This window comes from Polyodon spathula, chromosome 35 (assembly GCF_017654505.1).
Source record: "Polyodon spathula isolate WHYD16114869_AA chromosome 35, ASM1765450v1, whole genome shotgun sequence".
NCBI classification, from domain to species: domain Eukaryota; kingdom Metazoa; phylum Chordata; class Actinopteri; order Acipenseriformes; family Polyodontidae; genus Polyodon; species Polyodon spathula.
The window spans coordinates 1,632,854-1,654,568 of record NC_054568.1 but is presented as its reverse complement, the minus strand read 5'-3'; the positions used below and the strand labels follow the sequence as shown (position 1 = coordinate 1,654,568).

Genomic DNA, 21,715 nt, shown 5'->3' with positions numbered 1-21,715 from the left:
CCTCCCCCTCCAGGACCTCCTCCCCCCCCGGTGGACCCCGTCATTCCCCCCGGGCGTCCTTGTCGATCCCCACTCCTCTCTCTCTCGGAGAGAGAGAGAGAGAGAGAGAGAGAGAGAGAGAGACATGGTCACTCTGTTACACTGGCTGGACACTATTAGGACTGGTCTGCAAATCAGAGACATGTAATTTGTCATGTGACCCCTGTAGTACTGTCCAGCTGGTTTTCTGAAGCATCACTGCGCATTAAGCCAACAGTGCTGTTCAATACAGCACCCCCTCTTCCAATAAAATACCGCTCCTCCCTCTCAATACAATACTGCTCCCCCCTCTCAATACAATACCGCTGCCCCCTCTCAATACAATAACGCTGCCCCCTCTCAATACAATACCGCTGCCCCCTCTCAATACAATACCGCTCCCCCCTCTCAATACAATACCGCTGCCCCCTCTCAATACAATAACGCTGCCCCCTCTCAATACAATACCGCTGCCCCCTCTCAATACAATACCGCTCCCCCCTCTCAATACAATACCGCTGCCCCCTCTCAATACAATACCGCTCCCCCCTCTCAATACAATACCGCTCCCCCCCTCTCAATACAATACCGCCAGCTTAATGACAGAATGAGACGGGGAGGGTATGTAGTCACGACAACTATAAAGCACGCTTCACTCAGGAACAACCTCTCAACTGCAGTGTGTCACGAGACACACCTCCAAGTGCTATGGCGACGTATTTAGTTGGACTAAGTAGATCACTAGGGGGAGAGAGGTAGTGGCTAGGGGCTGGGGGAGCAATGAGACTAGAGATGGGGGAGAGTAGCACCGAATCGACCCCCCCCCCCCCCCCCCCCCCCCCCCCCTCATCATATTCCGTCGCTTAGCTGGGGGGGGGGGGGGGTAAAGTATGATATACGGGAGCTATTGGTTGAGGCCGATAAAGTAGCAATCGACCCCCCCCCCCCCCCCCCCCCCCCCCATTCATCAAGAGGCAGCGAATCGACCCCCCCCCCCCCCCCCCTCATTCATCTAGAGGCAGTGAATCGACCCCCCCCCCCCCGGGTAAGTAGATACGTAGCGAGATTAGGCGGTGGGGGGGGGGGGGTAAGTAGATATTGCAGTGAATCGACCCCCCCCCCCCCCCCCCCTTTCATACAATACCGCTCCCCCCCTGATACGGCTCAGCTGGGGGGGGGGAGGCTATGGGGGGTAAGTAGATCTACGTCGGAGGTAGCTGGGGGGCGGGAGATATGGGGGGGGTAAGTAGATCTCACATCACTGTGAGCTTGGGGGGGGGGGTAAGTATCTCAGTCACTTAGCTGGGGGGGGGGGGGGGTAAGTAGAAGAGCAGTGAATCGACCCCCCCCCCCCCCCATTCATCTAGAGGCAGTGAATCGACCCCCCCCCCCCGGGGTAAGTAGATGAGGCAGTGAATCGACCCCCCCCCCCCCCCCCATTCATCTAGAGGCAGTGAATCGATACCCCCCCCCTCTGATTCATCTAGAGGCAGTGAATCGACCCCCCCCCCCCCCGGGGTAAGTAGATCTCCGTCACTTAGCTGGGGGGGGGGGGGGTAAGTAGATCTCCGTCGCTTAGCTGGGGGGGGGGGGGGGGGTAAGTAGATCTCCCAGCGAATCGACCCCCCCCCCCCCCCATAAGTAGATCTCCAGTCGCTAGCTTGGGGGGGGGGGGGGGTAAGTAGATCTCCCACGAATCGACACCCCCCCCCCCCCATTCCCCCCCCCCCCCCCATCCCCCCCCAGTGAATCGATTCTTCGTGCTTAGGGGGTAAGTAGATCAAGCAGCGAATCGACCCCCCCCCCCCCCCCGGGGGGGTAAGTAGATCTCCGTTGCTGTAGCTCGTCGGGGGGGGGGGGGGTCAAGTAGAAGAGCAGTGGAATCGACCCCCCCCCCCCCCCCGGGAAGTAGATCTCCGTCACTTAGCTCAGTTTAGCTGGGGGGGGGGGGGGTAAGTTAGAAGATCGTCCACCACTTAGCTGGGGGGGGGGGGGTAAGTAGATCTCCGTCGCTTAGCTGGGGGGGGGGGGGGGGGACAGAGATCTACCGTCGCTTAGCTAGAGGGGGGGGGGTAAGTAAGTACGCGTAAGGCCACCCCCTCCCCCCCCCCCCCCCCCCTGGGAAGTCGATCTACGTCGCTTAGCTGGGGGGGGGGGGGGGGTACCCCCCTCCGTCGCTTAGCTGGGGGGGGGAATCGGATAGTCCCACTTCAGCTAGAGGGGGGTCCCGACCCCCCCCCCCCCCCCCCCCATTCATCTAGAGGCAGTGAATCGAGGCAGTGAATCGACCCCCCCCCCCATTCAGCTAGCATGAGGCAGTGAATCGACCCCCCCCCCCCCCCCCCCATTCATCTAGAGGCATGTTAGGCTGGGGGGGGGGGGGGGGGTAAGTAGTCGCACCAGCCCCCCCTTCATCTAAGTAGATGTGAGGCAGTGAATCTACCCCCCCCCCCCCATTCATCTAGAGGCAGTGAATCGATACAGCCCCCCCCTGATTCCCCCCCCCCCCCCCCTCTGATTCATCTAGAGGCAGCGAATCGATACCGCCCCCCCCTGATTCATCTAGAGGCAGTGAATCGATACAGCCCCCCTCTGATTCATCTAGAGGCAGTGAATCGATACAGCCCCCCTCTGATTCATCTAGAGGCAGTGAATCGATACAGCCCCCCTCTGATTCATCTAGAGGCAGCGAATCGATACAGCCCCCCTCTGATTCATCTAGAGGCAGCGAATCGGTACAGCCCCCCTCTGATTCATCTAGAGGCAGCGAATCGGTACAGCCCCCCTCTGATTCATCTAGAGGCAGCGAATCGGTACAGCCCCCCTCTGATTCATCTAGAGGCAGCGAATCGGTACAGCCCCCCTCTGATTCATCTAGAGGCAGTGAATCGATACAGCCCCCCTCTGATTCATCTAGAGGCAGTGAATCGATACAGCCCCCCTCTGATTCATCTAGAGGCAGTGAATCGTACAGCCCCCCTCTGATTCATCTAGAGGCAGTGAATCGATACAGCCCCCCTCTGATTCATCTAGAGGCAGCGAATCGATACAGCCCCCCTCTGATTCATCTAGAGGCAGTGAATCGATACAGCCCCCCTCTGATTCATCTAGAGGCAGCGAATCGATACAGCCCCCCTCTGATTCATCTAGAGGCAGTGAATCGATACAGCCCCCCTCTGATTCATCTAGAGGCAGCGAATCGGTACAGCCCCCCTCTGATTCATCTAGAGGCAGCGAATCGGTACAGCCCCCCTCTGATTCATCTAGAGGCAGCGAATCGATACAGCCCCCCTCTGATTCATCTAGAGGCAGTGAATCGATACAGCCCCCCTCTGATTCATCTAGAGGCAGCGAATCGATACAGCCCCCCTCTGATTCATCTAGAGGCAGCGAATCGATACAGCCCCCCTCTGATTCATCTAGAGGCAGTGAATCGATACAGCCCCCCTCTGATTCATCTAGAGGCAGCGAATCGATACAGCCCCCCTCTGATTCATCTAGAGGCAGTGAATCGATACAGCCCCCCTCTGATTCATCTAGAGGCAGCGAATCGATACAGCCCCCCTCTGATTCATCTAGAGGCAGCGAATCGATACAGCCCCCCTCTGATTCATCTAGAGGCAGCGAATCGGTACAGCCCCCCTCTGATTCATCTAGAGGCAGCGAATCGGTACAGCCCCCCTCTGATTCATCTAGAGGCAGCGAATCGATACAGCCCCCCTCTGATTCATCTAGAGGCAGCGAATCGATACAGCCCCCCTCTGATTCATCTAGAGGCAGCGAATCGATACAGCCCCCCTCTGATTCATCTAGAGGCAGCGAATCGTACAGCCCCCCTCTGATTCATCTAGAGGCAGCGAATCGATACAGCCCCCCTCTGATTCATCTAGAGGCAGCGAATCGATACAGCCCCCCTCTGATTCATCTAGAGGCAGCGAATCGATACAGCCCCCCTCTGATTCATCTAGAGGCAGTGAATCGATACAGCCCCCCTCTGATTCATCTAGAGGCAGCGAATCGATACAGCCCCCCTCTGATTCATCTAGAGGCAGCGAATCGATACAGCCCCCCTCTGATTCATCTAGAGGCAGCGAATCGATACAGCCCCCCCCTGATTCATCTAGAGGCAGCGAATCGATACAGCCCCCCTCTGATTCATCTAGAGGCAGCGAATCGATACAGCCCCCCTCTGATTCATCTAGAGGCAGCGAATCGATACAGCCCCCCTCTGATTCATCTAGAGGCAGCGAATCGATACAGCCCCCCTCTGATTCATCTAGAGGCAGCGAATCGATACAGCCCCCCTCTGATTCATCTAGAGGCAGCGAATCGATACAGCCCCCCTCTGATTCATCTAGAGGCAGCGAATCGATACAGCCCCCCTCTGATTCATCTAGAGGCAGCGAATCGGTACAGCCCCCCTCTGATTCATCTAGAGGCAGCGAATCGATACAGCCCCCCTCTGATTCATCTAGAGGCAGCGAATCGATACAGCCCCCCTCTGATTCATCTAGAGGCAGCGAATCGATACAGCCCCCCTCTGATTCATCTAGAGGCAGCGAATCGATACAGCCCCCCTCTGATTCATCTAGAGGCAGCGAATCGATACAGCCCCCCTCTGATTCATCTAGAGGCAGCGAATCGATACAGCCCCCCTCTGATTCATCTAGAGGCAGCGAATCGATACAGCCCCCCTCTGATTCATCTAGAGGCAGCGAATCGATACAGCCCCCCTCTGATTCATCTAGAGGCAGCGAATCGATACAGCCCCCCTCTGATTCATCTAGAGGCAGTGAATCGATACAGCCCCCCTCTGATTCATCTAGAGGCAGCGAATCGATACAGCCCCCCTCTGATTCATCTAGAGGCAGTGAATCAATACAGCCCCCCTCTGATTCATCTAGAGGCAGCGAATCGATACAGCCCCCCTCTGATTCATCTAGAGGCAGCGAATCGATACAGCCCCCCTCTGATTCATCTAGAGGCAGCGAATCGATACAGCCCCCCTCTGATTCATCTAGAGGCAGCGAATCGATACAGCCCCCCTCTGATTCATCTAGAGGCAGCGAATCGATACAGCCCCCCTCTGATTCATCTAGAGGCAGCGAATCGACCCCCCCCCCCCCCCCTCCTCCCTCTGTGCACCCCTCCTCTCTCCTGATCACAATATACCCCTCAGAGTCGCCCCTCCCATCACCCGCTGACAGTAAACTGGATTACAGAGCGAGACACTAATAGAGCTGACCAGGAGATCCTGTCTGATACCCTGGAGCTGTGCCATCAACCTGCAGTACAGCACAGCACAGTACAGCACAGCAAAGCACAGTACAGCACAGCAGAGGACACCAGGGGCTACATCCACCTGCAGCCAGCCTGCAGTGCAGAGGTAGTGCAGCTCAGCACAGTATAGGGGATAGCCTGGAGCACCAATCAGTACCCAGTCTGGAGTGTTCCAACTCGGCCAGGGGGCTCACCGGTTCAGTGTAGTGAGCAGGGATGTGGTTTGGGCTGCGCTGGAACGGGCTCCCGAGAGGCCCAGTCAAACGCAGTTACACACAGCAGGAGACGCGGGAGAGTGGTGATTAGAGAGAGCAGGCCTTGCTAATTAACAATGCCCTGCCTGACTAAAAGATTTCTAATTAACGGAAGTGCTGCTGGGACACACTGATCGCTTTGTCCTACATTTACAAACGGAATGCTTTCACCAGCTCTCACATTTTCTTTTTTAAAGTCATCATGCTCCAGTGTACGTGACTTGCACCCCTGTCCAAACTCTCACACACACACACACTGGAGACCCTCCCTCTCCTGCTCTCCTCTCACATGCACTGGAGCCCCTCCTCCATCTCCAGCTGCTCTCTCTCTCTCTCTCTCTCACCTGCACTGGAGCACCTCCTCTCCCTCTCCAGCTGCTCTCTCTGCTCTCTCTCAAGCTGCTCCTGACGCTGCTGCTGCTCCAACAGCTGCTGCCTGAGAAGAGAAAGAGGTGAGTTACTAAATAAACAGAAGGGGACAAAGAAATGTAAACAGAGACACAGAGAAACACATTTGGAAGAACAGGGATATTACACCATACAGCACTACTTTCTACCAGCTGACAAAGGACTTGTGTATGACTTGTATAGCGCCATTCCCTTTGTCAATGCCCATTTAAACCCCTCAGACACACTCAAAAGGAAAAGCAGGCCTGATTCAGTGTGTCTGTCGCCACCACTGTGTTCAATTTGAAATGTCTAATTCTCACACCCCCAGCGTCTGCCACAGTGCCCTGCAATGCCCGAGGAGCCTCTGCTACACACTGCTTCAGCCAGCCTGCAGCTTGTCTTGGTATTTTTTGGTCCTTCTCTATTCAGCACCATTAGACTGTCCTTGGAGCGAGCGCTGAAGCCACAGTTAATCCAGTCTGGCGAGGAAGCACTTACAGGACGTGCTGGGGAGTCTCTCCAGTATGAGGAAGAGGAATCCCAGGAATCCCAGACAAGACGATGCCACACATCAAAGAGAAAGGGAGAGAACGAGAGGGGGAGAGGGGAGGGAGAGAGAGACAGAGTAGACAGAGAGAGGCAGAGAGTAAAGAGAAGGGGCAGAGGAGAGAGAGAGGAGGAGGGAGACAGGGCAGAGGAGAGAGAGAGAGACAGAGTAGAGGGAGAGACGAGAGTGAAGATAAAGGGGGAGAGACAGACAGTAGAGAAAGGCAGAGGCGAGAGAAGATAGAGAAAAGAGAGAAGACAGAGAACAGATGTAGAGGGGAGAGATACAGATAGTAGTGTGTTGATCTTTCAGGGAGCTCCTGTCTATCCAGACTTGCCGCTTACATGGTTGTGGTTGAAAAACATTGGCCCCTCCCTCTGAAACACCCACTATGGCTAGGCAGCAAATCAGATTAGAGCCAGCACAGAGAGTCACAACCCCTGCCACTCCTACTTTGGCTCAACAACAAATCAAATTTAGAGCTAAGCTTGAACTGATCTGGGCTCTGTGGGTCTCAAAGATCCGGAGGACAGGGTATTAGCCAGGCTTTGAGGTGATGACGCACAGTGGGACAGAGACACTGAGACAACACTGTGCAGACCAGAGCCAACACACACAGACAGCACTGTCCAGACCACAGCCAACATACACAGACACACACACACAGCACTGTGCAGACCAGAGCCAACACACACAGACACAGAGACAGCACTGTCCAGACCAGAGCCAACACACACACACACAACACTGTCTGCACCACAGCCACTGCTCTCCAACCTCAAAATACAGATCGAGATTCGAGTTAACATGTCTGGAGACAGGGTCAACTGGACATATTCATTTTAATTCATTCAATGAACACACCACACATGTAATGCTGGGATCCTCGTCTTCACAGTGGTTGTCAGCTGGTAGTCTGTCGCAGTCTAACTCCACTTGCTGGAAACACAAGTGCGCACGCGGGAGACTACGAGTGATCACTGCGCTAGGAACCAGCACCTCGTTCTCCCCCGCTCCGGGGGACACAGACAGGGCATGTGGCTCTGTCACAGCTGGCATAGAGGCTCTCCGCTTTCAAACTGCTCCTCCTGACAGATTACACACATTGCAAGACACTTCCCCGCTGGAAACGAACAGCAGCAGCTGCACTTGGAGGCACCGAGAGTGCAGACTTGGCACTCAGAGTGTCAACGACATTCAAAACGTTTCAACCACAACAGGTTCTATGTGAAAAGATTAAGTGCATTAATATCAGGTTTTCATCTGTGTTTTAGTCAGATTGAATTCTGATGCTTGGTGGTGCCCTCCAATATTGTGGATTGCTGTAATACAGAGCCACACAGCGCTCTTTATAACACAGACAGAGAAAAGAGACCCCATTCAAACCCCTCTCCCCTCAAACTCCTGACTTGGTACCTTCTCTGCTGCTCCAGCTCCTCTGGGGTTGGTCCATTCTGAATGCGGGGGGAGGGGAGTGTTCCTGCAGAGAAAGGGAGGGTAGGAGTGTTAAAAACACCCGAAGATCTCCAGCCACAGCACTGTCCAGGTTAAAGGATTCAGTAAATGCAGTTCTGATGGATTTGATAGGGTCTCTCCTACCCCCTCCCACTGTCCCCCGCACACAGTGTCTCCAGAGCCTTGTTAATGTCCCCGTCCCCCTGTCTCACCGCTGTCCCCCGCGCTCAGGGTCTCCAGAGCATGGTTCATGCCACCAGCAAACACGACTGCCTCATCCTTGCTGCTGAAGTTGAGCCCCCAGACCTGCCGTGCATCCCGCCACTGGTGGAAGTTGGGAGTGGCCTGATTGTACTTGAGCCCCTTGACGATCGGGCAGTTTATTACAACCTGCGCGCGAGAGAGAGAGAGAACAATTACACCAGCACAACCATCAGTGTGTGTGCGTGCGAGCGAGAGAGGGAACCGGGACCCGGGGGAGTCTGCGAGGGAGCGGCTTGTGCTTTACTTGATGACTGAGGAGGAACTGGTTCTGAAACGAGGAGGAGGGGGAGAGTCACAGAGGCAGGCTAGCATGGAATAAACAGGATTGGACAAACAATGAGACAGAAAACTTTGTGAAGTAGCAAGAGGGCTTTTACACAGGAAAATATAGGACTGACAATTTCCTAGTGAGCTATTTACTAGGGGGCAGTACTGAGGGAGCCCTGTGTGTGTGACAGGCAGGGGGCAGTACTGAGGGAGCCCTGTGTGTGTGACAGGCAGGGGGCAGTACTGAGGGAGCCCTGTGTGTGTGACAGGCAGAAGGCAGTAATGAGGGAGCCCTGTGTGTGTGACAGGCAGGGGGCAGTACTGAGGGAGCCCTGTGTGTGTGACAGGCAGGGGGCAGTAATGAGGGAGCCCTGTGTGTGTGACAGGCAGGGGGCAGTAATGAGGGAGCCCTGTGTGTGTGACAGGCAGGGGGCAGTAATGAGGGAGCCCTGTGTGTGTGACAGGCAGGGGGCAGTAATGAGGGAGCCCTGTGTGTGTGACAGGCAGGGGGCAGTAATGAGGGAGCCCTGTGTGTGTGACAGGCAGGGGGCAGTAATGACGGAGCCCTGTGTGTGTGACAGGCAGAGGGCAGTAATGAGGGAGCCCTGTGTGTGTGACAGGCAGGGGGCAGTACTGAGGGAGCCCTGTGTGTGTGACAGGCAGGGGGCAGTAATGAGGGAGCCCTGTGTGTGTGACAGGCAGGGGGCAGTACTGAGGGATCCCTGTGTGTGTGACAGGCAGGGGGCAGTACTGAGGGAGCCCTGTGTGTGTGACAGGCAGGGGGCAGTACTGAGGGAGCCCTGTGTGTGTGACAGGCAGGGGGCAGTAATGAGGGAGCCCTGTGTGTGTGTGACAGGCAGGGGGCAGTAATGACGGAGCCCTGTGTGTGTGACAGGCAGGGGGCAGTAATGAGGAGCCCTGTGTGTGTGACAGGCAGGGGGCAGTAATGAGGGAGCCCTGTGTGTGTGACAGGCAGGGGGCAGTAATGAGGGAGCCCTGTGTGTGTGACAGGCAGGGGGCAGTAATGAGGGAGCCCTGTGTGTGTGTGTGTGTGTGTTGAGGCAGGAGTCAGTACTGAGGGAGCGCCGTGTGTGTGACAGGCAGGGGGCAGTACTGAGGGATCCCTGTGTGTGTGTGACAGGCAGGGGGCAGTACTGTGTGTGACAGCAGATGGAGACCAGTGATTAATACCCTGCTATGTGTTCTAGTCTCATTCTCCGTTGCTGTTTCTGCTCAGCTCAGTGCTCACAAGCATGCTAAAACAGAAGCAATCAAGAGTAAGGAAGCTTCTTTAGAAACAACCACTAGAGGGAGTGCAACTCATTTCTGTCCCCTCTGCAACTGTGCAAACCAGGTGAGAAAATGCTAGAAAAAACATATGAAGCCCAGCATACACGTGGAAACATGTTTCTTTCTGTCAGGCACCACGTGATCTTCCTTGCAGCACGCTCCAATGAAGCACTGAGTGGTGTTGAACTGCACAACAACAAGGGGAAACAGAGCTGTGTGGATCCTAAACTGTGAGGGGAGCGGGCCATGGTCTTTGAAACGAACGACGCTGAAGTTATCACAATGTCGTCTGTATGGATCCGGACACTTGGGGAGCTGTTGAGGGTTGGTGGACCACGAATAACCAGCAATCACACTGCAATGCATCAGCTTGCAGAATGTAAGCTTTATATATAACGCGATAATAAGTTGAGAGAGGGTGACAGACAGGGGTGAGATTAAGCAGGGCTGACTCATTGACTACTACAGAATTACGCTTCCTTTCAAAGCTGAAGTCCCTTGGTTTTAAATAGAAACACTTTTCTCAAGTAGTTTTCAAACCTTTCGTTATATCAGTTAACATGTCTGGCTAACCCCGTCTCTCCGTCTTCTCACACTTTGGACAGGCAAGAGCCGGGGCAGTGAAGCTGACACTAGTACTGTGACAAACTAGCTGATTACAAATCCGTCTTTTACTAAAAGAAAAAAGAACACAGGGCATAGCTAATACAAGGAGGGGTTTCATTGATACTGGTCTCTATACTGGTGTGTGCTTGCGCCCCACCTCTCTGAAGGAGTTCCTAGCCAGGCTGTGGTAGATCTATACTGGTTTCTCTATACTGGTTTGTATAATGGAGTCTCACCTGCTGGTCTGGTTGCATCTTGTGCCCCACCACTCTGAAGGAGTTCCCAACAGGGCTGTGGTAGATATACACTCTGCTCAAGACCTGTGCCCCAGTGCCTGCTGGGAGCCACTTCTTGCTGCCGTCGTCGTAGATCATGACAGTGGCACGAGCCTGGCAGATGCTCGTCTCGCTGAGGAATGAACCAGACAATCAATCAATCAATCAATCAAGATACAGACAGGCAGTGCTCGTCTCGCTGCAGAGAGAGAGGGAACCAGCCATCAATCAGGACAGATAGACAGACGATCAGTCACACACACACACACACCACACAGGAGTGGCGATAACATCAGGCTAACTAATAGTGCTCCCGGTGCATTATTAGTTAGGACGAGCAGGTGGTGCTCATGTCTATGAAGAAACAGAGGCTCTGTATGAATTTGCTTGCAATGCTGCTGTGCGTATTCCTAATTCCACCTGCAGCATCGCACTCTGCAGGTCACAGTACAGCTTTCCTGAGGTCACATGATCACAAAGTGCTGGTGTAGGAGGAGAGAGCAGTCTTCTGAGTCCCACTCTCTGGTATGGTGTTTGGAGCGACTTGGGGTGGATCTGGGTTCTGTTGCTCCTCAAAGCGCTGTCATCACCTAACAAAGAAGACCATTCCAAACCCCCACTCTCAGCTCTCCAGCGCCGTCATCACCCAGCACCTTAATAAAGAATGCCAGGGTGTGGCAATGGCACAGTTATGCCAACCTAGACATGAACAAATTGAGACAGGAGTACATTCAACCGCTTCGTATAGAAAACCTACTGATCGAAATGTCTTCTAAAAGCACCTGGTTATCAGTCACTGACACGGAAACGTACCGCCGAGTCTGAGGAAGAATGCAATCTGAAGCTATGAAAGAGGTTCTTAATGAAAGGGTTTGAACAGACCTGGACTGAACACATTGTACTAATGTAACTCTTTGACTGGGGATCAGCTGCTTCAACATACTAACCATGTACCTTCTGTTTCCACTTCTACTCCCATCTCTCAGCCAGTGAGATCTGTAACTCCCACACGTTGGTATGTTGGTATGATCCAGCGATCCTAAACGAGTCTATTTCAGTTTCCTCCAAGCTCCACTTTTAAAACAAGCTCCACTGGTAACAGCAGACACATTTAACGCTCCCTCCCACTTTCCAGCACACACACACTCTGCCTGGTAACTCCCCATGTTACAGCTGTTTGTGTTGTAATGCTATGCTCAAAAGGGTTCTCTCCTATGTTAGGGATAGAGGACAGCGACGCTGAGCCATGAGAGGCAGTCAGCTGAGCAGATTAACCTCTAATAGAGACTTTGAGAAAGGAAGCAGAACAGCTAAAACAGAGAACTGCCCTTCCCTGTTTGGAAGCAGATAACGTTGCCTGTGTGTGTGTGTGTGTGTGTGTGTGTGTGTGTGTGTTTACGCAGATATGAAAGCATTGTAAACTCTAGAAACCACGACCGACATTGTGTTGGGTGCTGGCTGTATTGCTGTAACCTACTGAAAATATCATAAAACAACACTTGGAGAATTCAGCAAAACATTACAGCCACATCTTTCAGCTTGCTTCATTCCTGGTGTTACTGTACTATGAGTTTAATGAGAAACACACCGGAGCTTGGTACCTGTACACTGGGGCTAATCAAATTTGTAGTAAAATCTGGAATGGGTGAAACTGCTATGCAATGGGAGTCTTACTTCCATCCCTGTAGTTAAATGGCAAGACAGAAAAGTGCCCTGTGCCTTAGAGAGACACGTGTGCCCCCGACCAAGAACAGAAAACTGCAGAGCGTGAGAAAACAGAGAACAGATCACACAAGTGCAGACTGACTGACTGTGCACGTCTGACCACTCTGAACAGGAAGTGAGCCAGCGCGAGAGAGCCTCCATAGTGAAAGTGAGAAGCAATCACACTCCCCGAGCCAGGCGGCACTCGCACGCTCCCTCCCCGAGCCAGGCGGCACTCGCACGCTCCCTTCCCGAGCCAGGCGGCACTCGCACGCTCCCTCCCCGAGCCAGCCTCTGTAAGATCACAGAGACAACCTGCACTCTCACTAACACAGTATCAGACTACTTTAATAAATTAGCAGAATACTTAAAATGCAAAAGTTGTTTTTTGAAAGTTTTTTAAACAGCTGAATTCAGAGAATCCCTTTCCTCAGAGTGAGCCCTGAATCTGCTTTAATGAACGCGATTCAACTGGTCAGTCTGGATTTCAATGAAGACATACTAAAAGAAAATCTAACTATGTCAATCACTTCGACTAGGAGGCTTCAAAAAAAGGCATCTAGTGGAAACGTTTGCATTGAATTGGAGTTCATTTCAGCGTTCCTTAATTCAGCACTATTGAGAGTTAACAGATATGGAGGAACCGAGCAAATTCCAGATTCCAAAATGAGATCATTAAATTTGTAAAAGAAAAATTCGCTCTGTAGCACTGAATGCTTTGATTATGAAAAAGTTAGCCAAGTAGAACTCTCCACACTTGTATAAAATAAAACTCTACTCAGGAGACCGGCAGGGTCAGAAAGTTGCGCAGTTAATTGGCAATGAGATTATTGCAATGTTTTGTTTGCTGACCTTCCTGATTCTAAAAATGCGTTGGCTCCAAGCAGTTCACAATGCTGACTCGCTCTCGCCGTGCACAACACAAATACCGAAATCACAGCACAGCAATACCGAAATCACAGCACAGCAATACCGAAATCACAGCACAGCAATACCGAAATCACAGCACAGCAATACTGAAATCACTACACTGGCTCCCTGTTAGGTTCAGGATTGATTTTAAAATGGCCTGGTGCCTTCATATTTACAGGAAGTGTTGGCACTTATGCCCCTAGTCACACCCTGAGATCAGCAGATGCTGGCTTTGCGGTCGTCCTAGAAATCCACTGAAATCAGGAGGGACGAGGGGGGTCTTTAGTAGAAGCCTTTGTCCCAGATCATGCCAGGGATGCTGGCACAGCTGAAACGCTTATTTAAAAACAAATGCGTTTGAGTTGGATCATGTTTTTGCTGGATTGCTTCGTCATTGGCTTTTCACTTTATTCTAAAGCCCCTGGGATGCTTTGCACGAAGAGCACTATATAAAAGCAAGCTGTATTGTATTATTGGATATGAAAAGGGCATGCTGTTTATTAACACAACAGCTAAATCTCAGGTAACACAATCCACTGTTCAAATACCAACCAGAACCAAAAATAAAAACACATGTGGGGGCAGGAACTGTGCATTGGGGCTCTCCTACAGGACTGGAAATAAGACTCCCACTGCATAGTGGTTTGATCCACTCCTGGTTTTACTACACACCTGAGCTTGTTACCTATATACTGGGGCTAATCAAGCTCATAGTAAAACCTGGAATCAGTGAAACTGCTATGCAACAGCAAGTGGAGGTCTTTGATGTGATCGGAGGAGGCTGATCTCTAGCCAGCGATGAAGCGAGTCAGTCCGACCACAGGATTCAGAGATTCTGACACAACCTGCAACTTCCTTTGCTTAGAGCCGCTGTGCGCGCAGCCGAGCACTCTCTCTGACGAGATGCATCACAGGCAGCTCCTTATAAGGCCCTTCTTCAATGCACAGCTCAAATCTGCAATCTGAGCGCTGAGAGCAGACCACACCACCACCAGAGCCATGCGGACACACACTTCAGCTACAGCCTGCATCAGGGTTATTGAAACGAAACCGAGTTCAGCAGACAAGCGTTTCGGCTTTCATCAGTGTAATGTGTGAAAGATGTCATTATAGGTTTCTTGTGTTAAGGAATGTAGTTAGCAAGCTTTATAACAAGAGATTCTCTAGGTATATGCAATCTATATACAGATAGCCTCACACACCCCAGATGATCATACTGTTTCTGCAAGTTTCATCACAATCGGACAAACAGTTCTGTAGAAATACACAAAAACCCTAAATAGCACCCCCAGCCAGAGAGACAAACCCTCTCCACACACCCTCTGACCTTAAAGCCAAGGAAGGTTCTGAGCAGAGCTTCGTGACAAACAGACAAGTGCTGCTCTATATTGAAAGCTGAGTGGGTACAGTGGAGAAGAGTCACGCCAGCGTGACAGCGATGTCTCTCTCTAGCGCAGCGACCCCTCCCTGACCCCTCTCAGTCCTCAGCTTCCTGCGAGTCAGACTAGTCTGATGTGAAGACACAGCGCTACTTACAAACACAGACAGAGACAGACAAATATTATGCGGGCAATGAACAGTGATGCAAATAAAATCTGTACCAAGCTCAGTGCATATTATTAAACTTATAGCAAACTCAGAAAGGGGTCAAACTGCTACCGTGAATAAAATATAACGTTTTCAATTGTGTGCCCAATTATTGATATGCTGTTTTACTCCTCGATTTATAAATGTCCAATTCCCCTCAACAGCTCCGATCCCCAAGCCAACACGATGTGTGAGAGAGCGTGTCAGTGAGCGTGTGTGTCAGTGAGAGAGTGTGTGTGTGTGTGTCAGTGACAGAGTCTGTGTGTGTGTGTGAGTGTCAGTGAGTGTGTGTCGGTGTCAGAGTGTGTGTGTGTGTCAGTGACAGAGTCTGTGTGTGTGTGTGAGAGTGTCAGTGAGTGTGTGTCAGTGTCAGAGTGTGTGTGTGTGTCAGTGACAGAGTCTGTGCGTGTGAGAGTGTCAGTGAGTGTGTGTCAGTGTCAGAGTGTGTGTGTGTGTCAGTGACAGAGTCTGTGTGTGTGTGTGTGAGTGTCAGTGAGTGTGTGTCGGTGTCAGAGTGTGTGTGTGTGTCAGTGACAGAGTCTGTGTGTGTGTGTGAGAGTGTCAGTGAGTGTGTGTCAGTGTCAGCGAGAGTGTGTGTGTGTGAGTGTCAGTAAGAGTGTGTGTGTGTGTCAGTGACACAGTCTGTGTGTGTGTGTGTGAGAGTGTCAGTGAGTGTGTGTCAGTGTCAGCGAGAGTGTGTGTGTGTGTGTGTCAGTGACACAGTCTGTGTGTGTGTGTGTGAGAGTGTCAGTGAGTGTGTGTCAGTGACAGAGTCTGTGTGTGTGTGTGAGTGTCAGTGAGTCTGTGTCCTCACATTCAGTCTGAAATTCACAGCCCTGGTGCGTGTGCCTGTGTGTGCATGCCAGTGCATCTCTCTGCAAGACAGCCTTGTTTATCATTAGTCTCGCACACAGGTATAAACACCTCTCCTGCTCTCACAAGCCTCTCGTTTTTCCAGTGTGGAGCTCTTCGTTTTACAGTCTGCCGTCACAGCAGCGAGCAGACAGCATTGTCAGAGCGACGCTGCCCACTGACAAGAGGGGGAGCTCCCTTGCAGAAGATCACAAAGGCATTTCTGCAGTGTCCCAATCCCACCCCTCCATGCAGTTTACCATGTTTTTTAAAGGGCTTTCCAATGCTTGCCTATGCTTTCCCAGACCTCTCCATGCTTTACAATGCTTGCCTATGCTTTACCAGACCTCTCCATGCTTTACAATGCTTGCCTATGCTTTACCAGACCTCTCCATGCTTTACAATGCTTGCCTACACTTTCACTGTGCTATATATGTGCTATATATATATATATATATACACACACACACACACACACACACACACACATATATATATACACACACACACACACACACACACACACATATATATATATACACACACACACACACACATACTATATATCCTATATATCCCTTGCATTAGGAGTTCAACCCTTGCCTTCCCTTTCAGATGAATGGGCAGAGCCACAGAATCTACCTGTGCACTTCAAACCAGGGTCCAGGGAGTGCGTTCACTGTGTGTCGATGAATCGCGATGCTTTCTTTACACATATCTTGTATCGTAATACAGGTCTGTATCGTGATAGGACTTAGCACAGCAGAGCCCATTGTAGTTCTTGAATGAATGTGTTTTATAGTTGCTATTAATACATACTCTTGTGCATCAGATCAGCAGCCCACCAGGACCCTCACATGCACTGTGATGCATATCATATCGCGATCTGCATATCGTGATATGTACCGTATCGTGACAGGAGCCTGCCTGCTGCTGGCTCAGTCCTGACCAGTAACTCCGTGCTCCTCTCTATCACTCTCTCAATGACAAAGTGATTCAGTCTTTAAAGTCATCTTTCCATTCTACTGCTGGAGTGACTGTAAACTTGATGTGGGTTTTCAGGGCATGTTGACGCTACAAACAGCGAAGCTTTGCTTGAAGAAATGTGATCAGGAACGCAGGATCCTCACAAAGCAGGGTGCTTGCGGGGAAACTCAAAGCACCACACCCCCCACCACCCCCCTTTACCAGGGTCTGTTTGAAAAGCGGGCAGTTAGCAATCTGGGACACCAAGACAAGCCCTGCAAAGGGGGTAGAACAGACCAGATCACCTGCAAGACACAGAAGAGAGGTAATTAACAGGTCCTACACCCCTTAGAAACGTTTATCGTTGTATTTTTGCAGTGTTACCCTGCTTTTTCCATGGTTTTTATACTGTACCTCTCTATGCTTTACCATGCTTTCACTGTGCTTTATTACACTTTGCTGTGCTCTTACTGTGAGAGATTTCTATTAAAAAGGGACAAAAGACAGGCAGGAATACGACACAAACAACCAAACTATCTAGAATCCTTTCCTAAGAGCAGTGTGTATGTCTCAGTGCGTGCAGGGCAGTGCTCGTTCTGCTGTACTCAGCCTGTGTTTGCACTGCCAATGCCCCTGCCTGCATTGTACACACTTCCCTCCCTTCTCTTTCACACTGCAGACAGGTATAACCGCCTACCAACGCTAGCGGGCTCACGAAATTGTGGCAAACAAAGACACACAAGAGGAACAGCGATACAGTCAGCTCTTCCATTATTGAAAAATCAAACAATGAGGCTTTCTGTGCAGTTAAGCTAACAGACACCTCGCACTGTCAGCACTGTAGAGCAGTCCAGGAAGGGGAACGACACACAGCACACCTGAGGCTGCCCTGTCACTCCATGCAACCCTGAATACAGGAGGCAGTCTTAACACTGGGTTTACATTGCCATCAACAGGAGCTAATCAGCTAAAGAAAGGCCCCAATTGGAAGGTTTTATAGTGTGAGCAAGTCTGGGGAAGTCTCTCTGACAGTGAAAGAGTTGACAGCCAAGGACACCGAGGATAAAGATAACGTAACCACAAGGGAGTTAGCACAGAGCATCAAACACGCAGCCAATGTTCAGCCAGGGGTGCCAAAAGTGCATGGCAGGAGCATTAAGAACAGCCTCCTCTGAGTGACTGGTAGGTAGTGAGGGGTCAGTCCATTCCACACAATCAGCTGAGCGCCTGCCATCCCCACGAAGTGTTAACAGGAAATAGCTGCAATTCCTGGTTAAGTAAGCCATGCCTGAGCGAGGGAGGGAGGGAGCAGGCATGCCTGTATATGGAGTCAAGCAGAACTGCTGCCTGATCAGAAGGGCAAGTCCCATCAGGCAGAATGACACATGCCTCTCTCCCCCCTCCCCCATTTCTCTGCACCACTGCCATGGAAAACACCCTGCCAAATCCAAGGATGAAGGGGGTGAAAAAAGAACAAATGAGCAAAAGAAAGGGAGACAAGATGCGGGAAGTGATCAAATGAGAGAACAAATTAAAAAAGGAGGGAAAGAAAGTGAACAAACCAACGAGTGAACGAACGACACTGCAGAAGAGAAAGAGCAAAAGAATTCTGACTGCAAAGCAGATAATGAGAGATGGAGCCCACAGACAGACAGACAGACAGACAGACAGACAGACAGAGGTTCAAGTCATCCTTCAACACTGGATAAGACACACTGTCAGCACCAGTCTCTAGTTTACTGGCCGGATAAAGATGTAGTCATAATAATAATAACAAATACAGTGAAAAAATTGATGACCGTGACATACCAACAGTATAGAATACAGAACAGTACGGAATACAGAACAGTGCAGAATAGTATAGAATAAAGATTGTCAGGTTTCATGACAATGACAAGTGAATTAATCACTGGAATACTTTTTAAACACCATCCCATCCCAGCTTCTGGTGTGCTGGGTTACCCTCTTCAACATTGCTCAGATCTTTCATGTGTTTTAAGGTACATAATTGAAACTACACTTCTTTTATATGCAAGACTGGGTCTAGATCCAGGTTTCCAGAGGCGGGCGTTCAGTCAGCATACATGAGCCAGCACTGCACTCCCTTAACACAAGAGACAGGAGGGAGACAGAGACAGGGAGACACGAGGGGGGAGACTGGGACAGAGGCACATGTCGACACACAGAAGGAGCTCACTTCCCACATCACTAAAAAACATAGACTTACTGTTGAAAACCCATCATAAACCAGCCTGGCAGTGACCTCACCCACCCTCCATCCCCGCAATGTAAACCAGCCTGTCAGTGACATTCACCGCCCATCCCAGCAATGTAAACCAGCCTGCCAGTGACATTCACCGCCCATCCCCGCAATGTAAACCAGCCTGCCAGTGACATTCACCGCCCATCCCCGCAATGTAAACCAGCCTGCCAGTGACATTCACCGCCCATCGCCACAGCTGAACATTCAAAATCAGAGCTATCAGTGTGGTGAAAAAATGTATTACCATGACGCATATCAACAGCACAGAATAAGCATTCCCCAGGTTTTATTACAGGGACAAGAGACTATCCAGAGAAGGACACCGTGCTATACTGCAGAATCAGACATTATCAATAACTTTACACTAAACAGTGCGAATCTCACATTTCATGACAATCTGATAAGTGGTGACATGCGGACCTGACCGCCTGCACGATATTCCCCCTGCAGGGCGTTTCAAATAAAACTCAGGAGCAGCTCCTGAACTCAAACAGTCACAAGAACTTTACTAACATCCGTCTCTGTTTACGTTGCTTTCTGCACAACTCTAGAGCTACAGGTGAATGTGCAGTGCGGCCCACTCCTCCTCCCTCACCGCCCCTCCCCATTCCAGAGGGAGCACGAGTCCCAACAGGACCTCTCCTGCAGCGCTGCAAAGAACGAGTTTGTGTGACACAGCCCGTGTAGAGAATGAGTTTCTGTGTGACACAGCCTGTGCAGAGAATGTGTTTCTGTGTGACACAGCCTGTGCAGAGAACGAGTTTCTGTGTGACACAGCCTGTGCAGAGAATGTGTTTCTGTGTGACACAGCCTGTGCAGAGAATGTGTTTCTGTGTGACACAGCCTGTGCAGAGAACGAGTTTCTGTGTGACACAGACTGTGCAGAGAACGAGTTTCTGTGTGACACAGCCTGTGCAGAGAATGTGTTTCTGTGTGACACAGCCTGTGCAGAGAATGTGTTTCTGTGTGACACAGCCTGTGCAGAGAACGAGTTTCTGTGTGACACAGCCTGTGCAGAGAACGAGTTTCTGTGTGACACAGCCTGTGCAGAGAACGAGTTTCTGTGTGACACAGCCTGTGCAGAGAACGAGTTTCTGTGTGACACAGCCTGTGCAGAGAACGAGTTTCTGTGTGACACAGCCTGTGTAATGAGTTCCTGTTGCTCAAACCGGTTTCTAGTGTCTTCACGTTTATTCCAGTAACTGAATCAGAGTTAGCGCACCCCCATGTTTGTATCTCAATTCCTGTTCCTCGTAACCTGCATACAGCAATAACTGAGACAGCCTCATTGTTGGGTTTCAGAGCAATGTCGCTGCTGTTAAACCCATGAACCTTGAGCAAACCTGCATCTTTAATATGACCAGCTGCAGGGATGGGAACAAGACTCCCGTTGCATAGCAGTTTGATCCATTCCTGGTTTTACTAGGAGTTTTCACAAGCTTCACAGGAACTGCCCCATCCAAAAACAAAAAACCACTACCCCAAAAATCACTATTCTACCCCCTTCAATTCCACTCCACCCTCACTCCCACTACCTCGCCCCAACACCAGACCACTGCCCTGCCCTGTCCTTAAACACTCATCTCAACAGGCAGAGAGAGACAAAAAGACAGGCAGACAGCTTCACTGAACACCAGAGTCAGCAACTTACAGCTCAAAACAAGTTAAAACAACCCACACAGCAGAGGGGAACATGTTACTAACATAGAGAGCGAGAGAGGGAGGGGAAGGGAGAAAGAGAGAGAGAGGAGTGAGACAGTAAGAACAGGATCAACACAATAATGAAATTTGTTGGTGGATGTTTTCTTTCATGTTTGAAACATCTGTTTAAAATGTTCCAGGGGCAGGGCCTGCATCCTCATTAGGGAGGGTTAGTCTGGTTTGCAGACCTTTTGGGGGACTTTACTGACTCTGTGGGAACTGTAGACAAGCCCACAGTGAGACGCACACACACACACACACACACGCGGCAGGCTTTGTCAGTGCAAGTCTCTGCTTCCCTCTGACAGAGGTGAAATGATTCACTGTGTCGAGGGATGAATCAGGACAGAGCTGTCATGTATGGAGTCCAAATGGCTCATGAATTCCCCTTTCACTTACAACTAAATTCAGCCTCTAAACACAGAAAGAGGAAGCAGTTTAATACATATAGATATAAATATAAACCACGTATCTTGGAATATGTTCTGCTTTTGCTGTTCTCTTCTTTGTAAGTGACCTTCACTGGAGCGAGTCTGAACTACAGCACAGCATGAAGAGAGAAGGGAGCAAGAGGCAGCAGCAGTGAAGCTAATGAGATGAGAGGATGGTACTTGAAAGGCTTGGTTAACACCTCTTTAAATGGCGGGACTGGGGTAATAATATTGCTAGAGCCAATGGAGTGTACAGTAAGCGGTACAGTTTAAAAGCCTTGGTTTTATTACCTTTTCAAAAAGGGTAAATTGCAGGACTGGAGGCAACACTCTGAATACAAACCCTTGAGGCACAGATCAGGGAAGCATGACACCATCACTGTGACTAACCATCACCCTGTGAGAGTCTGGATCACGCATTGCACTGAAAGAAGAAGGGAGCAGTCACTCGGAGCTACTGCACACAACAGGACCCAGAGGTGTGGGTCCACTGTGTGCAAACCCACAGGCGCAGGGGGGTAAAGAAAGGAAGTGAGAGAGACTGTGACAAAACAAGAGAACGTTTGTGTGTGTCTGTGTTTAAAATCATCCAAACCCTACAGAGCTGCTGCTTAGTCATTACAGTGAAGGGGTTAACTCCGCAGCTCCCAGGA

General features: G+C 50.8%; 1 protein-coding gene across 1 annotated transcript in view; it reads right to left on the bottom strand.

The window, feature by feature from the left end:
- The window catches only part of LOC121303743 (vasodilator-stimulated phosphoprotein-like), a 40,357-nt gene that overhangs the window by 9,183 nt on the left and 9,459 nt on the right, over positions 1-21,715 (bottom strand). The window contains exons 2-6 of the mRNA XM_041234521.1: positions 10,608-10,779; positions 8,157-8,334; positions 7,906-7,969; positions 5,897-5,988; positions 716-787 (exon numbers count right to left, since the gene is read on the bottom strand). Coding sequence (XP_041090455.1) covers positions 716-787; positions 5,897-5,988; positions 7,906-7,969; positions 8,157-8,334; positions 10,608-10,779 — 578 coding nt within the window. The remainder of the gene's footprint in view (positions 1-715; positions 788-5,896; positions 5,989-7,905; positions 7,970-8,156; positions 8,335-10,607; positions 10,780-21,715) is intronic.